Here is a 22297-nt window from a genome sequence, read left to right on the forward strand (position 1 = left end):
GTTAGCTGACAGAAAATAGTAAAAAACTTACTTTTTTTTTTTTTTTTTTGAGAGCGAGAGAGAGCGCGTGACTGGAGGAGGGGAGAGGGAGAGAGAAAATCTCAAAGCAGGCTCCACACCCAGCACAGAGCCTGACATGGGCCTTGAACTCATGACCCTGAACGAAAATCAAAAGCCAGATGCTTAACCAACTGAGCTACCCAGGCACCCCTATTTTTAATCTTTTATATCTGAATTAACTAAAATAAAAACAAACCTAGAACAAAAAGACCATTCAAATACACAAAAAGTCATACAGCATCAGTATAAATCTTTGAACATGAAAAACATGCTTGTTCACTTTACTTCTGCGGACTCTTTATGCAACATTACTCTCTGTCTATGCTTCCACAGCACTTACAACAATCTAATATTATAATTAGTTATATATATATCTGCTTCATAAGCTCCTTTAGGCAGAGTATAAATTTTCATTTGTGGGACTGCCTTGTGGTTGGCAAAATGCTGAATATCCAATTCAACAAATTCAACAAAATTATAGCTATGTCTATATGAGGGAATAAAATTTTTAATAAATAAAGACTATTTTGCCTAGATGCTCTATTTAATGAAGCCCAAATTTCATGTAAACTATTGGGATAGGACACTTAACTGGCTCCTAATACAAGAGTCAGAAACCACCAGCCTGTAGTCTTTGACCTGATCTATAGAACAAACATTAAGAGGCAACAGCTGTATTCATGCCAAACATCTATCTCATACTTTTAAAATTCATTAGCACTAGTATTACAAAGTACTACAATAAAGCGCTGTGACTTTAGAAAAGCTGTTTCCATTGATCTTCCTTCTGAGGATGTCTCTTTCTGAATGATTCTATTATAATCTCCCTCAGCATCTCTGTACACTCCCCTTTGTTCCTCCTCCTCTATTCAATATGGATGGATAAACAGTCAGATACAGGAGCTATTCATTACTACACTGTACAGAGTACTGCTTAAAAGCACAGATTTAGATGTCAACAAACCTTTGCAAATATCCTATTTATGAACTACGGGGCCAACTTACTTTACCCCTCTAAGTTTCAGGACCTCATCTATGTCAGAATCTCACAGAACTGCTGCAAGGGTAAAATGAGACTACGAATATAAATACTTAGCACACAAAATGTACTCAATGAAAGTGTCAGCTAATACCACCACAGACAAATAGAACTTAATTCATTCTATCACAAACCTTTATATGTGTTTCCCCTATGTCACTAGGCTGAGTATGTGACAGACAAAAAAAGTTGCTCCTAGTCTCTAAATTATATTCCCTCCCCCATATATATAAATATAAACACCAAAAAAGGGTCAAAGAGCTAAGAGTGGTTTTATCTCAAATAACAGAATTCTGGGTGATTTCTCTGTTCTTACATTTGCTTATTTGTATTTTATATAGCAAATATGTATCTCTTAAAAAAAACTTTTTTAAATAGGTGAAACAACCCTAATGTAGCTAGAGATAAGACTTGCTTGGAAAATCTTAAAATAGACCTAGATTTCATAGAACATTTGTGGACAAAAAGCTTTCAAAAAACATTCTAACCAAAATGTCCTATTTGAGATTTTCAAAATTGGCTTTTAATTTCAAAAATTACAATTGATTATTTTTATAAGACCCAGTTTGACAGACTAAAGCAGTTAGTGTGTGCTGCTAAGGTTTTCACTAAAAATGTCTGGTTATGGCAGCCAAGACCGAATGAAGGAATACAGGAATTACAAAAGCATGGAGGGAAGGAGATAATTCCTGCAACTCAGAAATAACTTTGTAACCAGCGAAGAGCCCGTTTTACTCCAAAAAAGGAATTAAAAATTTGAGTTGACATGACAAGCGTTAGAAAATCATTTCCCCTATACTCTTTCCTTCTGACTGACTCTACTTTAAAAGCTTAATTTAAACCAATTAAATTAAAAGCAAGGGGGGGAGAGATCCTTATCTCACATCTGCCTCAAGTCCTGTCACAGAGCCTCTATCTCTTTAATACTGGATCCCAGAAAGCATCTGAGCCCAGGGATCACAAGGAATCACAATCCATTCACTTGAATGAAAAGTTTCTGTTTCAGGTTCTGTGTTGTACAAGATATAAAAAGACAAGAAAAATCCAATCACGGATATGATCTGACCACACACATACATCATTTACCAATGTCCACAGTTGGAACTGACAAATCACTAGAGTGAAGACTCTCCCTTTCTCCTTGCAGCTCTACAGATACTCCTCCTAAACTTTTCACTTAGCTGAGGATAATCTCCTCAGATCTGGCCAACTATTTTCAGATAAGCAGCTACCAACCCCTGATGGAAATGCCAAAAGCTTTCTAAAGACAGGGCTCCTACTCTTAAAAAATTTACAATATAAAAGGATTCAAAGAAATGTCATATAAACTACAGTACAAGGCATAATATGGTAAATTACATAAAATTATTAAATTAAAACATGAAGAGGAAAGATCACACTCAAATAACAGGTACGAAGGAGAGTAACAGGAGAAAAGTTTTCTTTTAAAATGAACAGAGAGAACAATGAATTCTGGTACACTGAAAAAAAATTTTAAAAAAAGAATAAAAAAATGAACAGAGAGAAAGAAAGTGAAACATGATTGAAGAAACAGACAAGAAAACAAAGAGCATGCTCTGAAATAAGTAGCCTGCCCAGAATGAATAGCACAAAAGATAAAATTGGCGACATCTTTAAAAAGGGCCTAAGGGCGCCTGGGTGGCTCAGTGCGTTAAAGCTTCTGCCTTGGGCTCAGGGTCCTGGGACTGAGCCCCACATCAGGCTCTCTGCATGGCAGGGAGCCTGCTTCCCTTCCTCTCTCTCTGCCTGCCTCTCTGCCTACTTGTGATCTCTGTCAAATAAATAAATAGTATCTTTTAAAAAGGGGGGGGGGGGCTAGAAGGCCAGGATGAAGACTTCGTGCTTCACGTAGTAGTTAAGGGAGCCATGAATATATTTTAAAAAGTTCAAATTGGCTGCAGTTCCTATTAGGCAGATAGATCTGTACTTCCTATCCTTTACATATACTAAGACATAGACAGTGGGGAAATAAGGAAAACAGAAAACATGTTAGAAAAGCCCCTAGTTAATTCTACTATCTACCCATACCCAAAAGGGGACAGTATCGATACATGAAAATACAAGAATATGAAGTATGGGGAAAACAGTCAGTGAAACAGTAAATGTGGGTCCACCTGAGCCTAGATGGCATGAATTACAGATTAAACAAGCATGGTTTTGATAGTTTCTCCATCAGCACCTGCCAATCCAAAATCAACAGTCCAATGGTGAAACATTGTTAGCAGAAGTGGAAAACAAAGTAAAATACAAAGGAGATGCTCAATACCCTACTGGGAAGAAAAGGGTGTCTTGGATGACAGTGGTTGGCAGTGAACACCAAAAATAGACTGGAGAACTGTTATGAACAGGACTTACTGAAAAATTAAATTTAAGAAATGAATAAAAGAGAAATCAACGATTTCTAATTTTTTGGCATGAGCAACAGGGGTGATAGTGGAGCCATGTATTTATTAAGATGTGTTACAAATTCGTGGGTGAGTTAGAGAAGGAATCAAACATTCTAATTTCACATATTTTAGACGGGACACATCTTAATGGAGATGCCAAATAAGCCATCATGTTTAAAGAGCAAACTAGAAAATTCTGAGCAGCAACTATGAATCTGAGCCTTGACATCATGTAGATTATATTTAAAGTCACAGGAATAGTAGAGTGCACCTTAGGAGAGAATGCAGATCAAAGAAACAAGAGCCTAGCCTTTGGAACTATGATATTTAGTAGAAGTCAGATGGAGAATGAACCACTAAGGAAATTAAGAAAGAAGAACTAGAAACATAGGAAAGAGTGGTGTTTCAAGAAAAGAAGAAGAACTGAATACTAGTAAGAGGCAGAGTAAGAGGAGAATGAAACCCCAGGAAGGCAATAAGGTAACATACAAAGTCTGTATTCATTGGCACAGAAAAATGATTATGACCGTACAACAAAGAAAATCAACTATGGAGTCCTCTATCTGGATTCAAGTCTCCGTTCAACCACTTAGTGGTTCTGTGAGCTTTGGCAGGTTGTTCATTCTACCTATCCGAACTTGCCCATCTATCAAATGGGCATGACAGTAATACCGTCTATCTAAAGGAGTGCTGTGAAGACTGGTTACTACACAGAAGTTGCTTAGAAGCCTGCCTATAATACTGTAACTGCTCTAAAGTGTGTGTTATTACTTAATGTTACATAAAAAACCCACAAATTACAAAACCACTATATAATATGATCCCTTAATACACAGAAGACACTAATACATTACACATACGTTTAGAAGTCAGAAAACTATACATCAAAGTAATAAGAGTAGTGGGACAATCAGGAATTTTAAAAAGTATAATGATGGCTTACTTTCTTATTCTACTATGAACATGTCTGTTGTATAAATAAAATAATTTTTATTTTTAAGGGAGACTAATTGGCATTGATGCAATTTTTGAAACTCCTAGAAAGAAAATAATTACAATAAAATATAAATGTCCACTTAAAATAATTTGGCCTTAGTTTTGTTAACAGTTCCCAAATGTTTCCAATTATCAAATACTAAAAGGATACCAAAAGGCTAGTTACCTTTATGCTTGACAATGAAATAAAGACATGAGAAAAGGAGATTTCCACACTTTATTCTACCCAATTCTAAGCAACTTAGACCTCTAAGAGTGAGAATGCATTCATATATTAATTTCTTTAGTTTTAAATGAAACAATCACCATGAAATGTAATGAACACTTTTTTCTTTTCTTTTCTTTCCTTCCTTTTCTTTCTTTCTTTTTTTTCCAGCATGAAGCCCAACACAGGGCTTGAACTGATGACCCTGAAAAGACCTGAGCTGAGATTAAGAGTCAGACACCTAACTGAGCCACCGAGGTGCCCCTAATGAACACTCTTGTTAAGAAAAAAAGAGTAGGCAACATCACAAAACCAAACTCCAAAATAAGAAGATATAACTTCAAAAACAAAAATGCTAATCATATTTCCACTATTAACCATGAAATCTTTTTTTTTAATGCATCTCCCCCAAACTAAGAATCATAATTAGGTAATTTCTAAGACATTCTGCACTATGTTTTAGATAGTTAACTTAGAACTCTATTTTTAGAACCTAAACCACAATTTCTTTTTGAAACTTTAATAGCAGGCAGTTCAAAATAAAAGCTCTATGAATACAGGTACCTTGTCTGAGTAGTTTACCTATACAATACACCGTTAATGCTTATAATGGTACCAGACATTAAACAAACTAAATATCTACCTTAAGAAGACACTTGCAAGGCTAGAATTTGTAACTTTGTTTTTCAAAGAAAAGATTATGTGCAAGGTAAATAAATAAACAAATATAAAAAATGAACAAAGTATGCATGCATATCTGTTCAAAAAAGTAATCTCACTGAAAAGCTCATCCCAACATACATACACACTATTATGGGATGACTATGTGCTACATGCTGCACACTACCCCCGGCCCCTGTTACATTATAAAACCCTAACCTTCAGTACCTCAGAATGTGACTTTATTTGGAGACAGGGACATCAAAGGGGTAATTAAGTTAACATGAGGCTATTTGGTGACTGGTGTGCTTCTAAGAACAGGCAATTAGGACACACAGAGTGACACACCAGGCACATACAAGCACAGAGGAAAGACCGCGTCAGGACACAACAGAAGGTGGCCATCCACAGGCCAAGGAGAGAGGCCTTAGGAGAAATGTAACCTGCCAACACCTTGATGTTGAAACTGTAGCCTCCAGAACTATGAGAAAATTAATTTCTATTGGTTAAGCCACAACTGGTGGTATTTTGTTATGGTGGCTCTAGCGAACCAATATATATATATATGTGTCAGAGCGAGACTTATGATTATTTATTTAAAATTAAAACATTTAAATTCAAAAATGCACAGAAACTGACAAGAGTGACAACAGGTAATATTTACTTAATATCTATAATGTGCCAGATCCCAGTAAGTACCACATAAGCACAGTCCAATTTAATCCTCACAAAAAAATCTTAAATTCTATTATTCTATTCTATTCTATTAATTTTCCAAGGAAATTAAAGTTTTGATGACAAGAAACCTATATACAGTAGAATGGAAACAGAAGTAGTTGACTGACTATTCTTCCAAAGTACCGCTCTTAATCAATATACTAAACAATATTATTTTCCATAAAAATGAGATGTGATAAATAATCCAAAAAGTAGAATCCAAAACCAAAAGTGATATCAGATGAAATCATCCATGTCACAGACTTTTCATGATATAAAAACATAAATGTACATCACCTCTGTAGATAGGAAAAAAGGACAACAAGACAAACAATTTTGCCCTCCTTGAATTATAAGACTTTTCAATCTGTGAGAAAATGCCTTTTTCAGGTGAGGAAATCTACACCCAAATAAACTTAACGACTTGGCACTTTCCTAACTTCTGACATTTTCCCATGCTATTTCTTCTGTTTTTTTTACTCCTGTCCAGTTCAGTTCCCTCTTTTTCATGTGATCATAACTCCAATGTCATTTTCTTACAGTGAGGCTTTCCTAACATCCACACCTAAATTAAGCACAACCCTCCATTTTTCTCTCACAGGATCCAGAACTTTTCCTTCACAGTATTTATCATAATTTGAAAAATACTTTATTTGTTTAAAGTAAAACTCCTCCACAAAACTACCACTTGCAGAAAAATCAAAGCTATGCTATTGTATCTTTAAGAAGCTAGCACAGCCCCTGAAACATAACAGATCCTAATTAAATATTCATTGATGGATGGATAAATGAACCATTTTATGTGTGCAAATGAACTGCTAACATTTACTAAGCACTTACTGTATTCCAAGAACTGTTCCAAATTTAGTTACATTTAATTCTCCCAGTAACTCTATGGGGTATAATTGTTATTGTTATCTTCATTTAACAGATAAGAAACTGAGGCACGGAGTGATTAAGTAACTTGTCTGCACTGACAGCTCTTCAGAGAGTTAGAATCCAACTGCAGGTAGTCTGACTCTAGCTCTTAAACACTGTGGTATAGCTACTGTGACATCCAAAGTTACTTTCACAATAAGAATTTTCTTTTAGAAACTGACTACTGAGGGCTCCTGGGTGGCTCAGTTGTTAAGCATCTGCCTTTGGCTCAGGTCATGATCCCAGGGTCCTGGGACTGAGCCCTGTATCAATCTCCCTGCTCAGTAGGAAGCCTGCTTCTCCCTCTCCCACTCTCCCTGCTTGTGTTAACTCTCTGTCTCTCTAGGTCAAATAAATACAATCTTTAAAAAGAAAAAAGAAACTGACTGGTGGGCCCTCTGTGGTAATGTATTTTTAACTTGACCAAAAAAGTATTTCACAAGTTAAGACAAATCTGCACCTATGAAAAACTTTCTTCAGAGGACTAGAAAATCATAATCATAAAGATGTGCCAAATGTGGAACACTGCCTACAGATCTGTCAAACCAATTTATCCACAACATACAAAGCAACTTTAAAAGACTATGGAAGAACTCGGAACTTTTCCTTTTTAATCTCATGCTTCTTTTAAAAAGTTCCAGCAAGAGTGCTATGAAATGTGTAAGCCTGATGATTCACAGACCTGTATCCGTGGGGCAAAAAATACCTTATATGTTAATAAAAAATTTTTTTAAATTAAAAAAATATATATATATAGTGTTTTATCCCCCCCCCCAAAAAAGTTCCCACCAATAGAACCAAGAGGTAAAGCCAAAACACACATGTTCCAAGTTCTTGCATCAGGTCATCAGACTAAAGCAATGTTAAAATATTTTTCATTTTTAAAAACATGTGACTTTGTTTCTGAATGTTTTGTGGACAAAATAAAATTCGGAGTGGAAAATTAACAGTAACAGAAGCCTTTTCTTTTCCTTTCTTGAATGTACTGAAGTTAAATGATCAAATTCACCCAAAACAGAACAATTGACTACATTGCTATAAAAACATGACAAGTCAGGATCTATCATATTTCCTTCCAAAAACAAAACTCCAAATTCTAGTCTTTCCTCTTTATCTACACTGAATCCTCAGTGTGAAGAAACAATGTATTTACTCTACATACTTATAGTATGAATCTTTGTATCAAATAGGCTATAGTAACAGTGGTGAACACTTAGGGAACACTATAACTAGGCTTATTTATTTTTTAATAAATAACTCTTTGAGTTAGACCAGGGCAGAAGTAGGATTCAATTACTTTATATTTTCCCTATCTTACAAGACCTCCCATAACTCAAAATCTAATCTCTGACCCTTGACCCATGGGAATTCTAATAGCCAAAACTTCACCACTTTCACTGACTAAAAACAAAATAAACAAAACCCGCATTACTTTCAAAGGCAGCCCCCTCCTCAGATCTCCAAGTTAACTTCTCAATTCCCTCCACCACACCTCTTATGGCATTGTTGCAAGTCCCTGAGCATTTCATCCCTTGAATACTCTCTATTGATGTGCTCTTTAAAACAGGGTAACAGAGCATCTAGAATGAATAAATGATGGAGTATGGCCCAATCATCTCAAAATAGAAAAAACCTGTATCAAAACAATCCAAACTTTCTTTAGTATTTTGGGCAGCCACATCACCAATGATTCTTGCTTGGTTTACATTCAAGGAAAATTGTTATTTGATTCATAATTACTGTTAAGGAATCTACTCCTTGAGTTCTTCACATCTAAGTACAGGTTTTTATTCTGGTTAAATTTCACTTCTATCTGGCCAACAACCTTCACAACTTCTGGATTTTGGCTTCTCATCTGAAAGCATTCTCATACTTCAGTTTTAACTCCTTAGTAAAATTATTCAACATGTCACCATTGCCTCCATACAATAAATGCCTCATTAATAAAACCCTGAAGAGAAGAAGAGAGAACAAACAGATCCGTGGGGATCTCTGTCCAAGGCACCACTTGTGCCTTCCTCAGCCTCCTCAGAAACAGCTATTAGTTATAATGCTGCCTAACTCATATCCTTGTTCATTGACATTTTTCCATATCCTCTTATGTATATCAGAGTTTTTTTTGTTTTTTTTTTTTTAGGATTTTGTTTATTTATTTGACAGACAGAGATCACAAGTAGGCAGAGAGGCAGACAGAGAGAGGAAGTGCTTGGAAGCAGGCTCCCTGCTGAGCAGAGAGCCCGATGCGGGGCTCGATCCCAGGACCCTGGGATCATGACCTAATAACCCAAAGGCAGAGGCTTTAACCCACTGAGCCACCCAGACTCCCCTAACAGACTTTTTCAAATATCTAACAGATGTATATCACACCTATTACGCTACTCTGATCTGTAAGTTCAATAAACCTATTAAAGAAAGAAGAAATGAAAGAGATGACAAAGATAAGTTAGTCTGTCATGACTTGTTCCCAGAGAAGCCGTGGTGACACACAGTGAGCTCCATCAAAAAGAGTAGAACACTGTTGGAGTGAAAAACAGAATCTGACCCCATAATTTGACCAAAGACAATAATTTGTAAGCATAAAAAAGCGGAGTTTCATACTCAAGTGATGAAAACAGAAATATCATTACAGTTCCTAATTAATATGTAAGTGCAATGTTGATTACAAACATTTATAATATTTCCGGTTGGTATCACTTTTGCCTGCAAAGATAAATTTCAAATTAAAATGTCTTTGTGGGGCGCCTAGGTGGCTCAGTGGGTTAAAGCCTCTGCCTTCGGCTCAAGTAATGATCCCGGGTCCTGGGATCAAGCCCTGCATCGGGCCTGCTTCCTCCTCTCTCTCTGCCTGCCTCTCTGCCTACTTGTGATCTCTGTCTGTCAAATAAATAAATAAAATCTTTAAAAAAAAAAAAAAAGTATTTGTTGGGGGCACCTTTGTTGGGTGGCTCAATCATTAAGTGTCTGCCTTTGACTCAGATTAGGGGCCTGGGATCAAGTCCGCATGGGCTCCCGGCTCTGCAGAGAGACTGCTTCTCCCTCTCCCACTCCCACTCCCTCTGCTTGTGTCCCCTCTCTCATTGTCACTCTCTCTCTCTGTCAAATAAATAAATTAAATCTTTTTTTAAAAAGTCTTGTTGGGTTTCTAATATATCTAAATAAATCTCAGCTAATTAAAGAAAAATGTTATTAGTCTTAACATATTAAATAAAAACACAACAGTTCTTGTGGAATATTAGCTGCTAGTAGGTAATGTGTGAAATCAAGCTGGTCTAACATATTCTAAATCTCAGGGTTTCGGCACTGGAAGCGACCGGGGTTACCGTTTACCAGCGCCACGTTCTACAGATGAAGACACTCAGGTTCTCTGAGACGGAATAACTTGACCGAGCTCACAAAACTAATTCTGGCATGGCCGGGCATAAAAATAAGATCTACTCAGAGGCTACTGATATCGTACAAAACCCCGCTTTAAAAATAAAATAACAGAACAGAACAACACATTCTTACCAGCTGCACTTCACCAAAAGCACCCCTTCCAATAACTTTCACAACATCATAGTCTTCTGCCTTCATCTGTAGCCCTCTGATTTTCTTCACAATTTTCTCATCTGTAATTAAAAGATCATATTTATAAGCAATACTTTTAAATAATTCTATATTTGTAAGCAGATTTTTAGTTCAAGAAACTATATTCAGTTTTTAGCTAAATCTGTCAGTTTTCAAAGGTTACTATTTTAAAATGTAAGATAGATATTAACTTTACATCAAAGAACCAAAACTCTACAGTTTATTAACACATATAAAACAAACATTACTAACTACCAAAAAGCAGCAGTGAAGCTATTTCATTTCTGACTCTGTTGCTTGACAAGATGACAGCTGAAGTGATGACCCACATAGTCCTAGAGCGCATTGTGAATCATGGCAAAGAGCTGCTATGACATTACCTGCAAGGCTAATCTTAGTAATAAACTTAGTAGCCTACTTCTCTGAATGGTAGTAATCACATATGATAGATATGGTAACTAGTCAAGATTGTTTAATTATGAAAACAGCCCAGTCTCTGACAATTCCAACCTAAAAAGCTCACTGTGTTGCTTACTAAATACTGAATTATTTTTGAGAATCTGTCCTTAGAATTCAACATCATTTACACCTTCACTGCAACATCAATACTGGCAAATATTAAGTTATTGCATATACAATACAATAATTTTTATCACATTATCTTTCATTAGCTAGACTGAAATGTCTACATTTATACAAACATAAAGCTCATTAAGTCTCCTGGGTAATGTAAACCTAAGTCTTAATATTGTTAATATTAATTTAAAAGTGCTCTTTGAACTGCCATAAATAACCTATCCTGAAATCATTAGTCGTAATAATTTATACAAAATCTTGAACTTTACCTACTTTACAAACTGCAACTAGTTCTGCAGTTTTGCTTTGAAAATAAAAAATCCTTGTAATTTAAAAACAAACCAAATAGCAAACTAAAAAATATTTAAGGTTAACAATGTATAAACTGTAATATAAATCTCATCAAAAGTATAGTGATAGGATCAAATATAAAGTTTACTCACATCTATTTAAAAAATTATCTATATTCTTGTTTTTCCTCAAGGCAGGAAAATCCAAATCAAGGACCAAGGAATTTAAGCCATCCTGTTTAACAGAAAATAGAAAAGGAAAAAGAAAGTTGTTACAATTTCCAAATATTAAAAAAGTCTTAAATTTTTGTTATAAGCTATTCTTGCTATCAATCCATTTTGATATGAAATTGCCCAGTGGCTCCGTATAACAGCCCTAACTTGTTTGCTAACTTCTGCTAGAAGAAGAATGATCCTATCATGTTTTCATTTGTTATTTTAGCCAATAGAAAAATGGCATTTTTGTATGTAGGTCTTTATTTGTTTATTTCTTTGGAGAGGTGGGGAGAGGCAGAAGAAGAGGGACAGAGAATCTTAAGCAGGCTTCATACCCAGCACAGAGTCAGAGGCCAGGCTCAATCTCACAACCTGAGATCTTGACCTGAGCCAAAATCAGAAGTCAAGAATGCTTAACCAAAGACTGAGTTACTCACCTGCCCCTAGAAAAATGTCATCTTAAAATATGCATCCCCTGGGGTGCCTGGCTGGCTCAGTTGGTAGAATATATGACTCTCGATCCCAGGGTTATGGGTTTGAGCCCCACACAGGGTATAAAGATTACTTAAATATAAAATCTTAAAAAGAAAATATGTATCCTCTATTATTTTTGCTAGTCAGATGTCTTCCTCTCTCTCTTCAAATGTCCAGGAAAATTTCACCAAGTTTCTGACTTTAACGAATACAGACTAAAGAAAATAATCCCATTTACAATGCATCAAAAAGAAAAAAACGCCTAGGAATAAATTTAACCAAGATGAAAGACCTGCACACTGAAAACTCTTAAGACAGTCATGAAAGAAACTGAAGAAACAAATAAATGGAAAGATATTCTCTACTTAAAGATTAAAGGAGTTAACATTGTTGAAATGTTCATACCAGCCAACCAATCTGCAGATTCAAAGGAATACCTATCAAAATTCCAATGGCATACTTCAGAGAACTATAACAAATAACTGTAAAATTTATATGGAACCACAAAAGGTACCAAAGAGGCAAAGCAATCTTGAGAAAAAACAACAAAGCTGGAGACACCATGCACCAGATTTCAAACTAGACTACAAAGCTACAGTAATCAAAACAGTATGGTATTGGTACAAAAACAGACACACAGAGCAACAGAACAGATTGAAAGCCCAGAAATAAACTAACATATATATGGATACTTAATCTCTGACAAAGGAGGAAGAACCTATAATGGAGAAAGGACAGTCTCTTCAATAAACGGTATTGGGAAAACAGGGTAGCTCAATGGCAAAGTAATGAAACAAAACCACTATCGTACACCATACACAAAAATTACCTCAAAATGGATTAAAGACTTGAATATAAGACCTGAAAACCATAAAATTCCTAGAAGAAAACACAGGTGGTAAGCTTCTTAACATAGGTCTTAGTAACATCTTTGTAGACAAGGAATGAAAAACAAAAATTAACAAATGGGACTACAGCAAACCAAAAAGTTTCTACACAGCAAAGAAAACCTACCGAATGGGAGAAGGTCAGCCAACCACATATCTAATAAGGGGTTATTATCCTAAAATAATTAAAGAAATCATACAACTCAACAACTAAAAAACCCAAAAACTTGATTTAAAAAATGGGTAGAGGATCTGAAGAAACATTTCTCCAAAGAAGACATACAGATGGCCAAAAGGTACGTGAAAAGATGAACATTACTAATAATTAGGGAAATGCAAATCATAACCAAAATGAGACATCACCTAATACCTATTAGAATAGCTAATATCAAAGACAATAAATAACATGTCGGAGAGGATGTGGTGAAAAAGGAACTTCTGATGGGATTGTAAATTGGCAGAGCCACACTGGAAAACAATATGGAGATTCCTCAAAAAATTAAGAATACAACTACAATGTGAAACAGATATCCCACTTCTGGATATTGATGCGAAGAATATGAAAACACCTATCTGAAAAGATACATGCACCCTAAGCTAACTGCACAATTATCTGCAATAGACAAGATACAGAAATAACCAAGTGGCCTCCAATAGGTATATGGATAAAAAAGATAGTATATATACAATAGAATACTACTCAGCCATAAAAATGCATGAAATTTTGCCATTTGCAATAACATGGATGGACTTTGAGGATATTATACTAAGTGAAATAAGTCAGATGGAGAAAGACAAATACCCTATGGATTCCACTTACATATGGACTCTTTTTAAAAAAATAAACAAATGGACAAAACAGAACAAAAACAAACTTGCAGATACAGAGAGCAGACTAGTGGTTACCAGAAGGGAAGGGGCTTGGAGGGTGAACAAAAGTGGTAAAGGGAGCCAACTCTATGATGATGAATGGCATCTAGACTTGTGGTGGTAATCACTTTGTAGTGTATACAGATGTCAAATTATAAAGCTATACACCTAAAATTTACATCATAAAAAAAATTCACCCACACTAAGAAAATTCCCATTCACTCGACAAGCATTATTTTTTTGCCTAATGCACACAAAGAAGAGAAAAATCCAAAAATATGGGCACCTCGGAGGCTCAGTTGGTTAAGCCTCTGCCTTTGGCTCAGGTCATGATCTCAGGGCCCTGGGATCGAACCCCGCATCGGGCTCTCTGTTCAGCAGGGAGCCTGGTTTCCCCTTCTCTCTGCCTGCCTCTCTGCCTACGGTGTGATCTCTCTCTCTGTCAAATAAATAAACAAAATCTTTTTTAAAAATCTAACAATAAATATGACCCTAAGTATTCTTCCCCTCAGGGAACTCAGCCTCAAAAATAAATTTCCCTTAAAAACATAAAAATGGGATGATGCATTATTCAGATTACTATTTTTTAAAGTTTCCTATATTTTTCATACTTTCTACAATAAGCACACATTAAATTTATAATCAAAATAAGAAAAAGTACCTACATATAATTTGCTGGTGGGTGAAAAAAAATAGTAAGAAAAAAGTCTTTATTCAAAGGATACGCTTGTGAAGGTAACAGTATTTCTAAAACATTACTGCATATACTGTTTCATCTCCAAGTAACTCTGAAGAGGGCATGAAGAAATATTCTTCACTCTAAAAATAAACTAAGACTTAAATTAAGTAACTTTGACTTTTCCAAGGTCATGCTACTAGGAAATGACATATCAAATACTACCCAACACTAAAGGTCCCATATATATATAACTCATCCCCCCTAGTCTCAACGACCAGACTAACACTGACCAGAGCCTGGAAGAGAAAACAGGGAGCTTAAAAAGCTGAAGGCTTTTTAAAATAAAACAGCAATAAAGATGCCTTTTAGGGATCTGAGAAGGGGGAAAATCAGAAACGCAATCTTGATTCTCAAACTGAAAGAAAAAAAACACCAAAAAAAATAGTAATAAATATCCAATTTCTAGTGAAGTTAAGATTGTAACTTTCACATTTTGAGATCTCACACATACCCAAAATTCCCCTCGCTAGGGCAGTCGAACTGCTTTTTAAGGATTCCAGCATTTTAGCATAGTAGGCTATTAAGTGCCAAATTATTGCTATAACTCTTTGGTATAATTTTGCTATTTTAGTAAGTTTAAAATGTAAAATCTGAATGACTTATATTTTTAGATTATATATATAATTAATGACTTTAAGTCAAAGAAAGATACATTTATTTGGAAAGACTTTTTCTATACCTCCATTAACCTTCACAAGAAGAAAAATTTTAATTGACAAGGCAAAAGCTTCTACTACAAGAATAAGTATCTTCCTCTCGTTCAGAGACTTTTCAAATGGATTATCAACACTTCATACAGATATGTTAAAAGTAACTACATTAAAATCTCCATCTACACATTACGAAGAAAAAAATCCTTTGGAAAAAAGAACTTGCTTCACATTAGCACATGCTTCTAGCTTCACATATTTGTAAAATGATTAAATCCGGGCACCTGGGTGGCTCAGTTGGTTGGACAACTGTCTTTGGCTCAGGTCATGGTCCCAGAGCCCTGGGATCCGGTCCCACATCGGGCTCCCAGCTCCATGGGGAGTCTGCTTCTCCCTCTGACCTCCCTCTCATGCTCTCTCTCACTCTGTCTCTCTCTCTCTCTCAAAATAAGCAAATAAAAAATATTTTTTAAAAAAATTTTTAAAAAATGATTAAATCCTCACTTACCCCACATCCTCTCCACAAGTTATCATAAAAAGATGGGATTATGTAAAGATTAAACAGTTGAGAAGAAAATCCTGAAATAGTTTATAAATTTTTCCTATAACATCCCCCATCAGTGTAGAATCAGAGAGCTTTCTCAGCAGTTCTAACATTACAGCAAGTATTCAACTAATCAATAATTTCATTTTGTTTTTTAAGCCATTTTTTAAAGATCAAATACTACCTCATTTGTACATTGTTTTATTTTTATATAGTATTTCTGAATGATACTATAATCTGCTAAAAATTTATATTTGAAGAAAATGTAGGGAGTAATATATACTTATAAACTTATATTTACACATGAAGTTTTATATTTATAAATATTCACATTTGAAATGTATCCTAGTTAGTATCACTTATTAAGAAACAATTTTTTTTTTTAGACACCAGTATTTTCAGTACAAAAATTAATACTGAGATCCAGTGGCTGGGTTAGCTCAGGAAATAACTGAAAGCCTATCTATGTCTATGGCCTTCCTTGTTACGTAGTTTTACATAAACCTTAGGTAGTAAGATTTTTTTTTTCAGCGTCTATGATTTCAACTCTGATTCTCTTCTTAAAAAGTGCTACTAGCTGAGATAAAGAAATTTTAAAAAGAATTCCAAACTACCAAAACTTCAAAGCAATTAAGAAAATTAACACTATTTGTCCCTTTCATCACTTCCAAAAGCATAGAAATCATAGGATAACATTTAAGAGTTTTGCTTTGGTTTGTTTGGGGAGGGGGCATCAACTGGGGGAAGGGACAAAGGGAGAGGGAGAGAGAGAGAATCCTAAGCAGCTCCGTGCCCAGCATAGAGCCCAACACCAGGCTCGGCTCTCACAACCCTGAGATCATGACCTGAGTTGAAATCAAGAGTCAGCCGCTTAACAGACTGAGCCACCCAGGTGCCCATAAAAGTTTTTTTTAAAGAGAACATTTAAAAGTGCTATAACAAAACAAAACACCAGCACCACAAAATATTCAAGGACCAGAGAGAAAAATGCTAAATAATGAATAGGAGCCAAAGGCACAAACATCCAGAGGATTTCAGGGCAGGGAATAGTAAAACCAATGACTGAGAATTAAAAGGGCCAAAATGTGGTAAGAGGGCCAAAACCAGACTGATCACTGGGAAAACACTAGCTGAAATAAAAATCCCAGCCCTTAAAAGAGACTGAAAAAGCCCAAGTTTTATACAAAACTGCCTAACTAGGTATGTCAGATATAGCTGACAATCAAGTCTTGAGGCTAAGCTCCCAGAGGTTGCCCAGTTACATCTCTAATATAACTGGCTGATAAACGTGAATCAGCTCCAATACTGGACCATGGTTGTCTATAAGTGAAGAGTCAGCAAGCATCAAAGGAAGGCAAACAGCGCATTATAATACTGTCTTCCAGAATAAATGGGTACAAGCCAACACCCAACTTCTCCCATTATAACTATCATGGTGGAAAATACATATGTAATTTCCTATTTTCCTAACTTTTCCTGAATGAAGAGCCTTTTAAATTTTAATTGTCAAGAAAGAATGAAGTACTGGACTTGTTTTCACTGTCGCTATATATTGCTTCTAAATATCTGTTTTTAAAATGTCCCCAAAAAATGCATTCCTCTCCTTCACCTCCCAAAAAAGGAAAAAGTCTGGAAAGACTTCACCAACCTGGATTGTCTGAAGTGGTAAGTAAAACAATGGAGACACTATTCTAGGAATTCCAATTGTTAAAGGCAGCACAACATAACCCATAGCTGAAAATTGTATAAAATTATGAGTTGTCAGCAAATGGAAATACTTGAAACTATAAAACTGAGTAAGATCACTAAAGGAGTAAGTACAGACACGTGAAAAAGGATCAAGGAACTGAGTCCTGGGATATACCAATATTATGAGATTGAGAAGAACAGAGGACTAAGAAGGAATCAGTAAGGAAAGAAAAAAAAAATCAAGATTTGTGTTATCTTGGAAGCCAGGTAAAGAACTCTTAGCACAGCATTCCCCCAGTTCCTACCTTTATTTAATATTTTGATTTTTATATTTTGTTCATCATGGTTTTCTGCATTTACTAAGTACTGGGATAAAATATTGTTTATCTTGATCATGGTGGGGTTTTGGCAGCCCCTTAAGTTTTGTGCCTATGGCAAGTGCCTCACAGGCCTCAGCCTGGCCCCAGTCCTGGTGCTAAAAGACTGAAATCTCTATGAGACGCTCACGAACTACAACATACTTTAATTTTAAAAGAATGTGCAAAGAATCACATAGTTGATTTCATTAAAGTTTTAAAAAACAATTAGTAAAAAAATTAAGTACAGAGTTAAAACAGTACAACGGTGAGAGTGCCCTATGTTGATAATAATACAGACAGCCATAACAGACACTGTGTCAAACACCTTCCATAATATCACCTCATGTAACTCACTGAATTCGCCACATTGACTGTAGACATAGGTGTTATTAACATCATTTTTTTAACTGAAGAAATTAAGCTTGGAGAACGTAATTTCTCAGAGTTGCAGTTAGAAAATAGCAGGGTTGGGATTGGATTTAATCTGCTTTAAGTAATTATTAGTATTTTTAAATTTTACCTAGGTTCTAAATTTTTCCTGCCAAAAATATTAAGTCCATGGGAAGATATGAATCAAAGTACTATTCATAATATGTAGTATATTGTTCAGAAACACATGAATAAAATTAACATCAAATTGTATAACTATATTTTGGTTTATAAATCAATAATTGTTATCATTTCTTTTAAAAACAAGGTTTTCCTCCTCAAGGCATACACAGTATTTTACTGCTCCCTGTAGAATAAAAAAGAAAATCAGTAACATAAAATAAGATTAAATAAAATTAAAATTAAAGAGAAAATCAGTAACTATACCTCCCCATTATCAGAATAGTTAATATGTCATCTGGCTGAATCCTATTCCTACTTAATACTGGGATTCAGCTGAAAAACTACTAGCAGATAAAGTCAGAGTTGCTATTCTAATACTGACTGTAAACAACCAGACTTAAAAAATATTTTGCATATCTATAACTTATAAAATTAAGTATCATATATAGACTTTGGGACTCTCCTTCCCCCATCCCCAAAAAACTCCTGCTCATTCAAGGTAACAATTACACCAAGAAAATATTAATACTGCTACCAATAGTAATAATAATAATAGTAAATAGGGACTTTGGAAATGATAGTGGCCAACAACACAAAGCTACATTTATTATATCTTTGTGGATTTATGTCTAGACAGAGAGGAAAAGAGACAAGCCACTCTAACAATAGAGCTATTCCAACATTCTTCAAATTTTGAAAGTAAAACATAAAGTTTTGTTAACTAGTACTTTTTTACTAAAAGGTAAAACAACTTGGTCACATTTACAGTCAGAGAAAAAGAACAGTCCTCCAAACCTGTTTCCAGCCAGTTGTTTAGGTAATTAAATCAACAGAATCATATCTTTCATTTCATAAATAGAAGTTTACCCATATGATTTCCACCCACCAAGAACCTAAATACAGAAGATCATTTCCACAAGTTGGGAAGTTAAAATTTCAGTTTCATCCCCAAACAGACCCTATCCATACGATCGAGCAATCACTCAATGAAGGTTAGTTGTTATTATTATTTCCACTATTTTCAATACCACATAAATACATACTTTGCATTTAGGGATTACATAATTCAAAAGATGCAGACTTAAAAGTGTTTTATATTTGACTCTAACATCTAAACCTATCAGCACATCTTTTTTTTTCTTTTAAGATTTTATTTATTTATTTGAGAGAAAGAGAGAGTAAGAGAGAGCATGAGAGGGGAGACGGTCAGAGGGAGAAGCAGACTCTCCTCGGAGCTAGTATACCAGACTTGATCCTGGGAATTGCGGGATCATGACCTGAGCTGAAGGCAGTACACTTAACCATCTGAGCCACAAAGGCGCCCCCTATCAGCACATCTTTGATTCTAACAGGTGGAACCAAGAACAGTTTCATTACTAATTTAATGCCATAACTCTTTTAATTCTTAATGATTCATTTTTGGGGCGCCTGGGTGGCTCAGTGGGTTAAGCCTCTGCATTCGGCTCAGGTCATGGACTCAAGGTCCTGGGATCCAGCTCCACATCCGGCTCTCTGCTCAGCAGGGAGCCTGTTTCTCCCCTTTCTCTACCTGCCTCTCTGCCTATTTGTGATCTTTCTCTCAAATAAATAAAATCTTTTTTTAAAAAAAAGATTCATTTTCAACATCTGTATAAGACAATATCTAAATCACAGGGCTAGTCTGACAACCAACCAAGTATTGTTTATGAAGCCAAATGAAACAAGGGTTAAGTCTGAAAACTACTAGTCACTGTATCTATTTTTGCTATGAATGCACATATATGGTAATCAATTTAACAAACTCTTTTTATTCCCAAGTACTTTTCAATCTTATTTCAACTTTATACAGCTTGAAATTTTATTTCAGCCACTTAAAATCTGGGAAAGATTACCTACAACACGTAAGTGTTAAGAACAATATTATTTCTAATAGCGAGAAATTCAAAGCAACCTAAAGAAATCTGGAAAAGAAAAACTACAATTTTACTAAGGCTTGTTACAGCTATACTAGGCAATCATTAAAAATGATGGCTGGGGCACCTGGGTGGCTCAGTGGGTTAAGCCGCTGCCTTCGGCTCAGGTCATGATCCCAGGGTCCTGGGATCGAGTCCCGCATCGGGCTCTCTGCTCAGCAGGGAGCCTGCTTCCCTCTCTCTCTCTCTGCCTGCCTCTCCGACTACTTGTGATTTCTCTCTGTCAAATAAATAAATAAAATCTTTAAAAAAAAATGATGGCTATAAAGACTATATAAAAAGTAATACAAAATATTAATGTAAAGGGACGCCTGGGTGGCTCAGCTGGTTAAGTGTCTGCCTTTGGCTCAGGTCATGACCCTGGTGCCCTGAGACGGAGTCCCACATTGAGCTCCTTGCTCAGCAGGGATCCTGCTTCTCCCTCTGCCTGCTGTGCCCCCAGCTGTGCACGCTCTCGCGCTCTCTCTCTGACAGATGAATTAATTTATTTTTAAAATATTAATGTTAGGGGTGCCTGGGTGGCTCAGTGGGTTAAGCCGCTGCCTTCAGCTCAGGTCATGATCTCAGGGTCCTGGGATCGAGTCCGCATCGGGCTCTCTGCTTAGCAGGGAGCCTGCTTCCCTCTCTCTCTCTCTGCCTGCCTCTCCATCTACTGTCAAATAAATAAATAAAATCTTTAAAAAATATATTAATGTTAAAATAAAAGCACAAAATATAAAATTGAATGTATGATAATTCTACTTAAGGGACTATGCATATGAAAAATTTTGAATGGAAATACAGCAAAGTGAATATAGAGAATGTGGTACCAAGATGGAGTTACATGGTTAATTTTTTTCTTCCCCTAAATTCTAATGTTTTCTGTAGTACATTTTGTAACTCATAGTAAAATCTAAATGTTCAAGATAGAAGGTACTACAGAACACACTTAAATAAATTCAGACTTCGGAAAACTTATTATCTATAGCTCTCCATATCTCTACTGAAAACATATCCTATTTTAAATTCCAAAACTTTTTACTGTTCTCCACCTCCTACAAATCATATGGTCTTATTCTCCCTGAAAGCTCTCTGGAATTCAAATAAATGTTGCTTCTGCCCAAAACTTAAAATGGAATTTTTTTTTAATTTTTAAATTTTTTTATAAACATAAAATGTATTTTTATCCCCAAGGGTACAGATCTGTGATTCACCAGGTTTACACACTTCACAGCACTCACCATAGCACATACCCTCCCCAATGTCCATAACCCCAAACCTCTCTCCCGACCCCCCTCCCCACAGCAACCCTCAGTTTGTTTTGTGAGTTTAAGAGTCACTTACGGTTAGTCTCCCTCCTGATCCCATCTGTTTCATTTTTGAATTGGAATTTTTACAGGGATTAACAGATTATATTTGGGAAGAACTGACTACTTCCCATCCAAGAAGTAAGGTAGGCCTCTCCATCAACTTAAATTCTCTATTTCCTCCAGTAATTCTATTTATATTTCTTGCTAAATCTATTGCTAAGTATTTTACATTTTGGTGTCCATTATCACATTTAACTAAATTGGCCATATGAAGGATACTGAGCTCCTTTGAGAACAAAACTGTAATTAAAGTTCCCAACAGAAACACATTTAATATATCCCATTTCTTACTAATTAATGATGCTCAAATATAAATTAGGTAACTAAAAAGCAAATGAGATTTCCTTAAAACTCTGTTTAAAATTTTATACAGAAAAGTAGTAGAAACATCATGAAAAACACGATAAAGGGTGTGGGGCTGATGGATTTTACCAAGACTCTAGAACCCCCCTTATCCTGACCTAATCCTTGATTACACCATGAGATAAAAATGAGTAAGAAACTCGTCCTCAAGTTTGCAAAATTTCAATCAAGGCTTTCTTTTTTTTTTTTTTTTTTAAACTAAGATGGAAATGAATGG

The 22297-nt window shown here is 35.5% G+C and overlaps 1 protein-coding gene across 1 annotated transcript in view; it reads right to left on the reverse strand.

Annotated features, from left to right (window-relative positions):
• The window catches only part of ROCK2 (Rho associated coiled-coil containing protein kinase 2), a 139465-nt gene that overhangs the window by 66580 nt on the left and 50588 nt on the right, over positions 1–22297 (reverse strand). The window contains exons 2-3 of the mRNA XM_082745526.1: positions 11590–11671; positions 10511–10611 (exon numbers count right to left, since the gene is read on the reverse strand). Of these exons, the coding sequence (XP_082601652.1) occupies positions 10511–10611; positions 11590–11671 (183 nt within the window). The remainder of the gene's footprint in view (positions 1–10510; positions 10612–11589; positions 11672–22297) is intronic.

Source organism: Mustela nivalis (assembly GCF_964662115.1).
Source record: "Mustela nivalis genome assembly, chromosome: 8".
Taxonomy (NCBI): Eukaryota; Metazoa; Chordata; class Mammalia; order Carnivora; family Mustelidae; genus Mustela; species Mustela nivalis.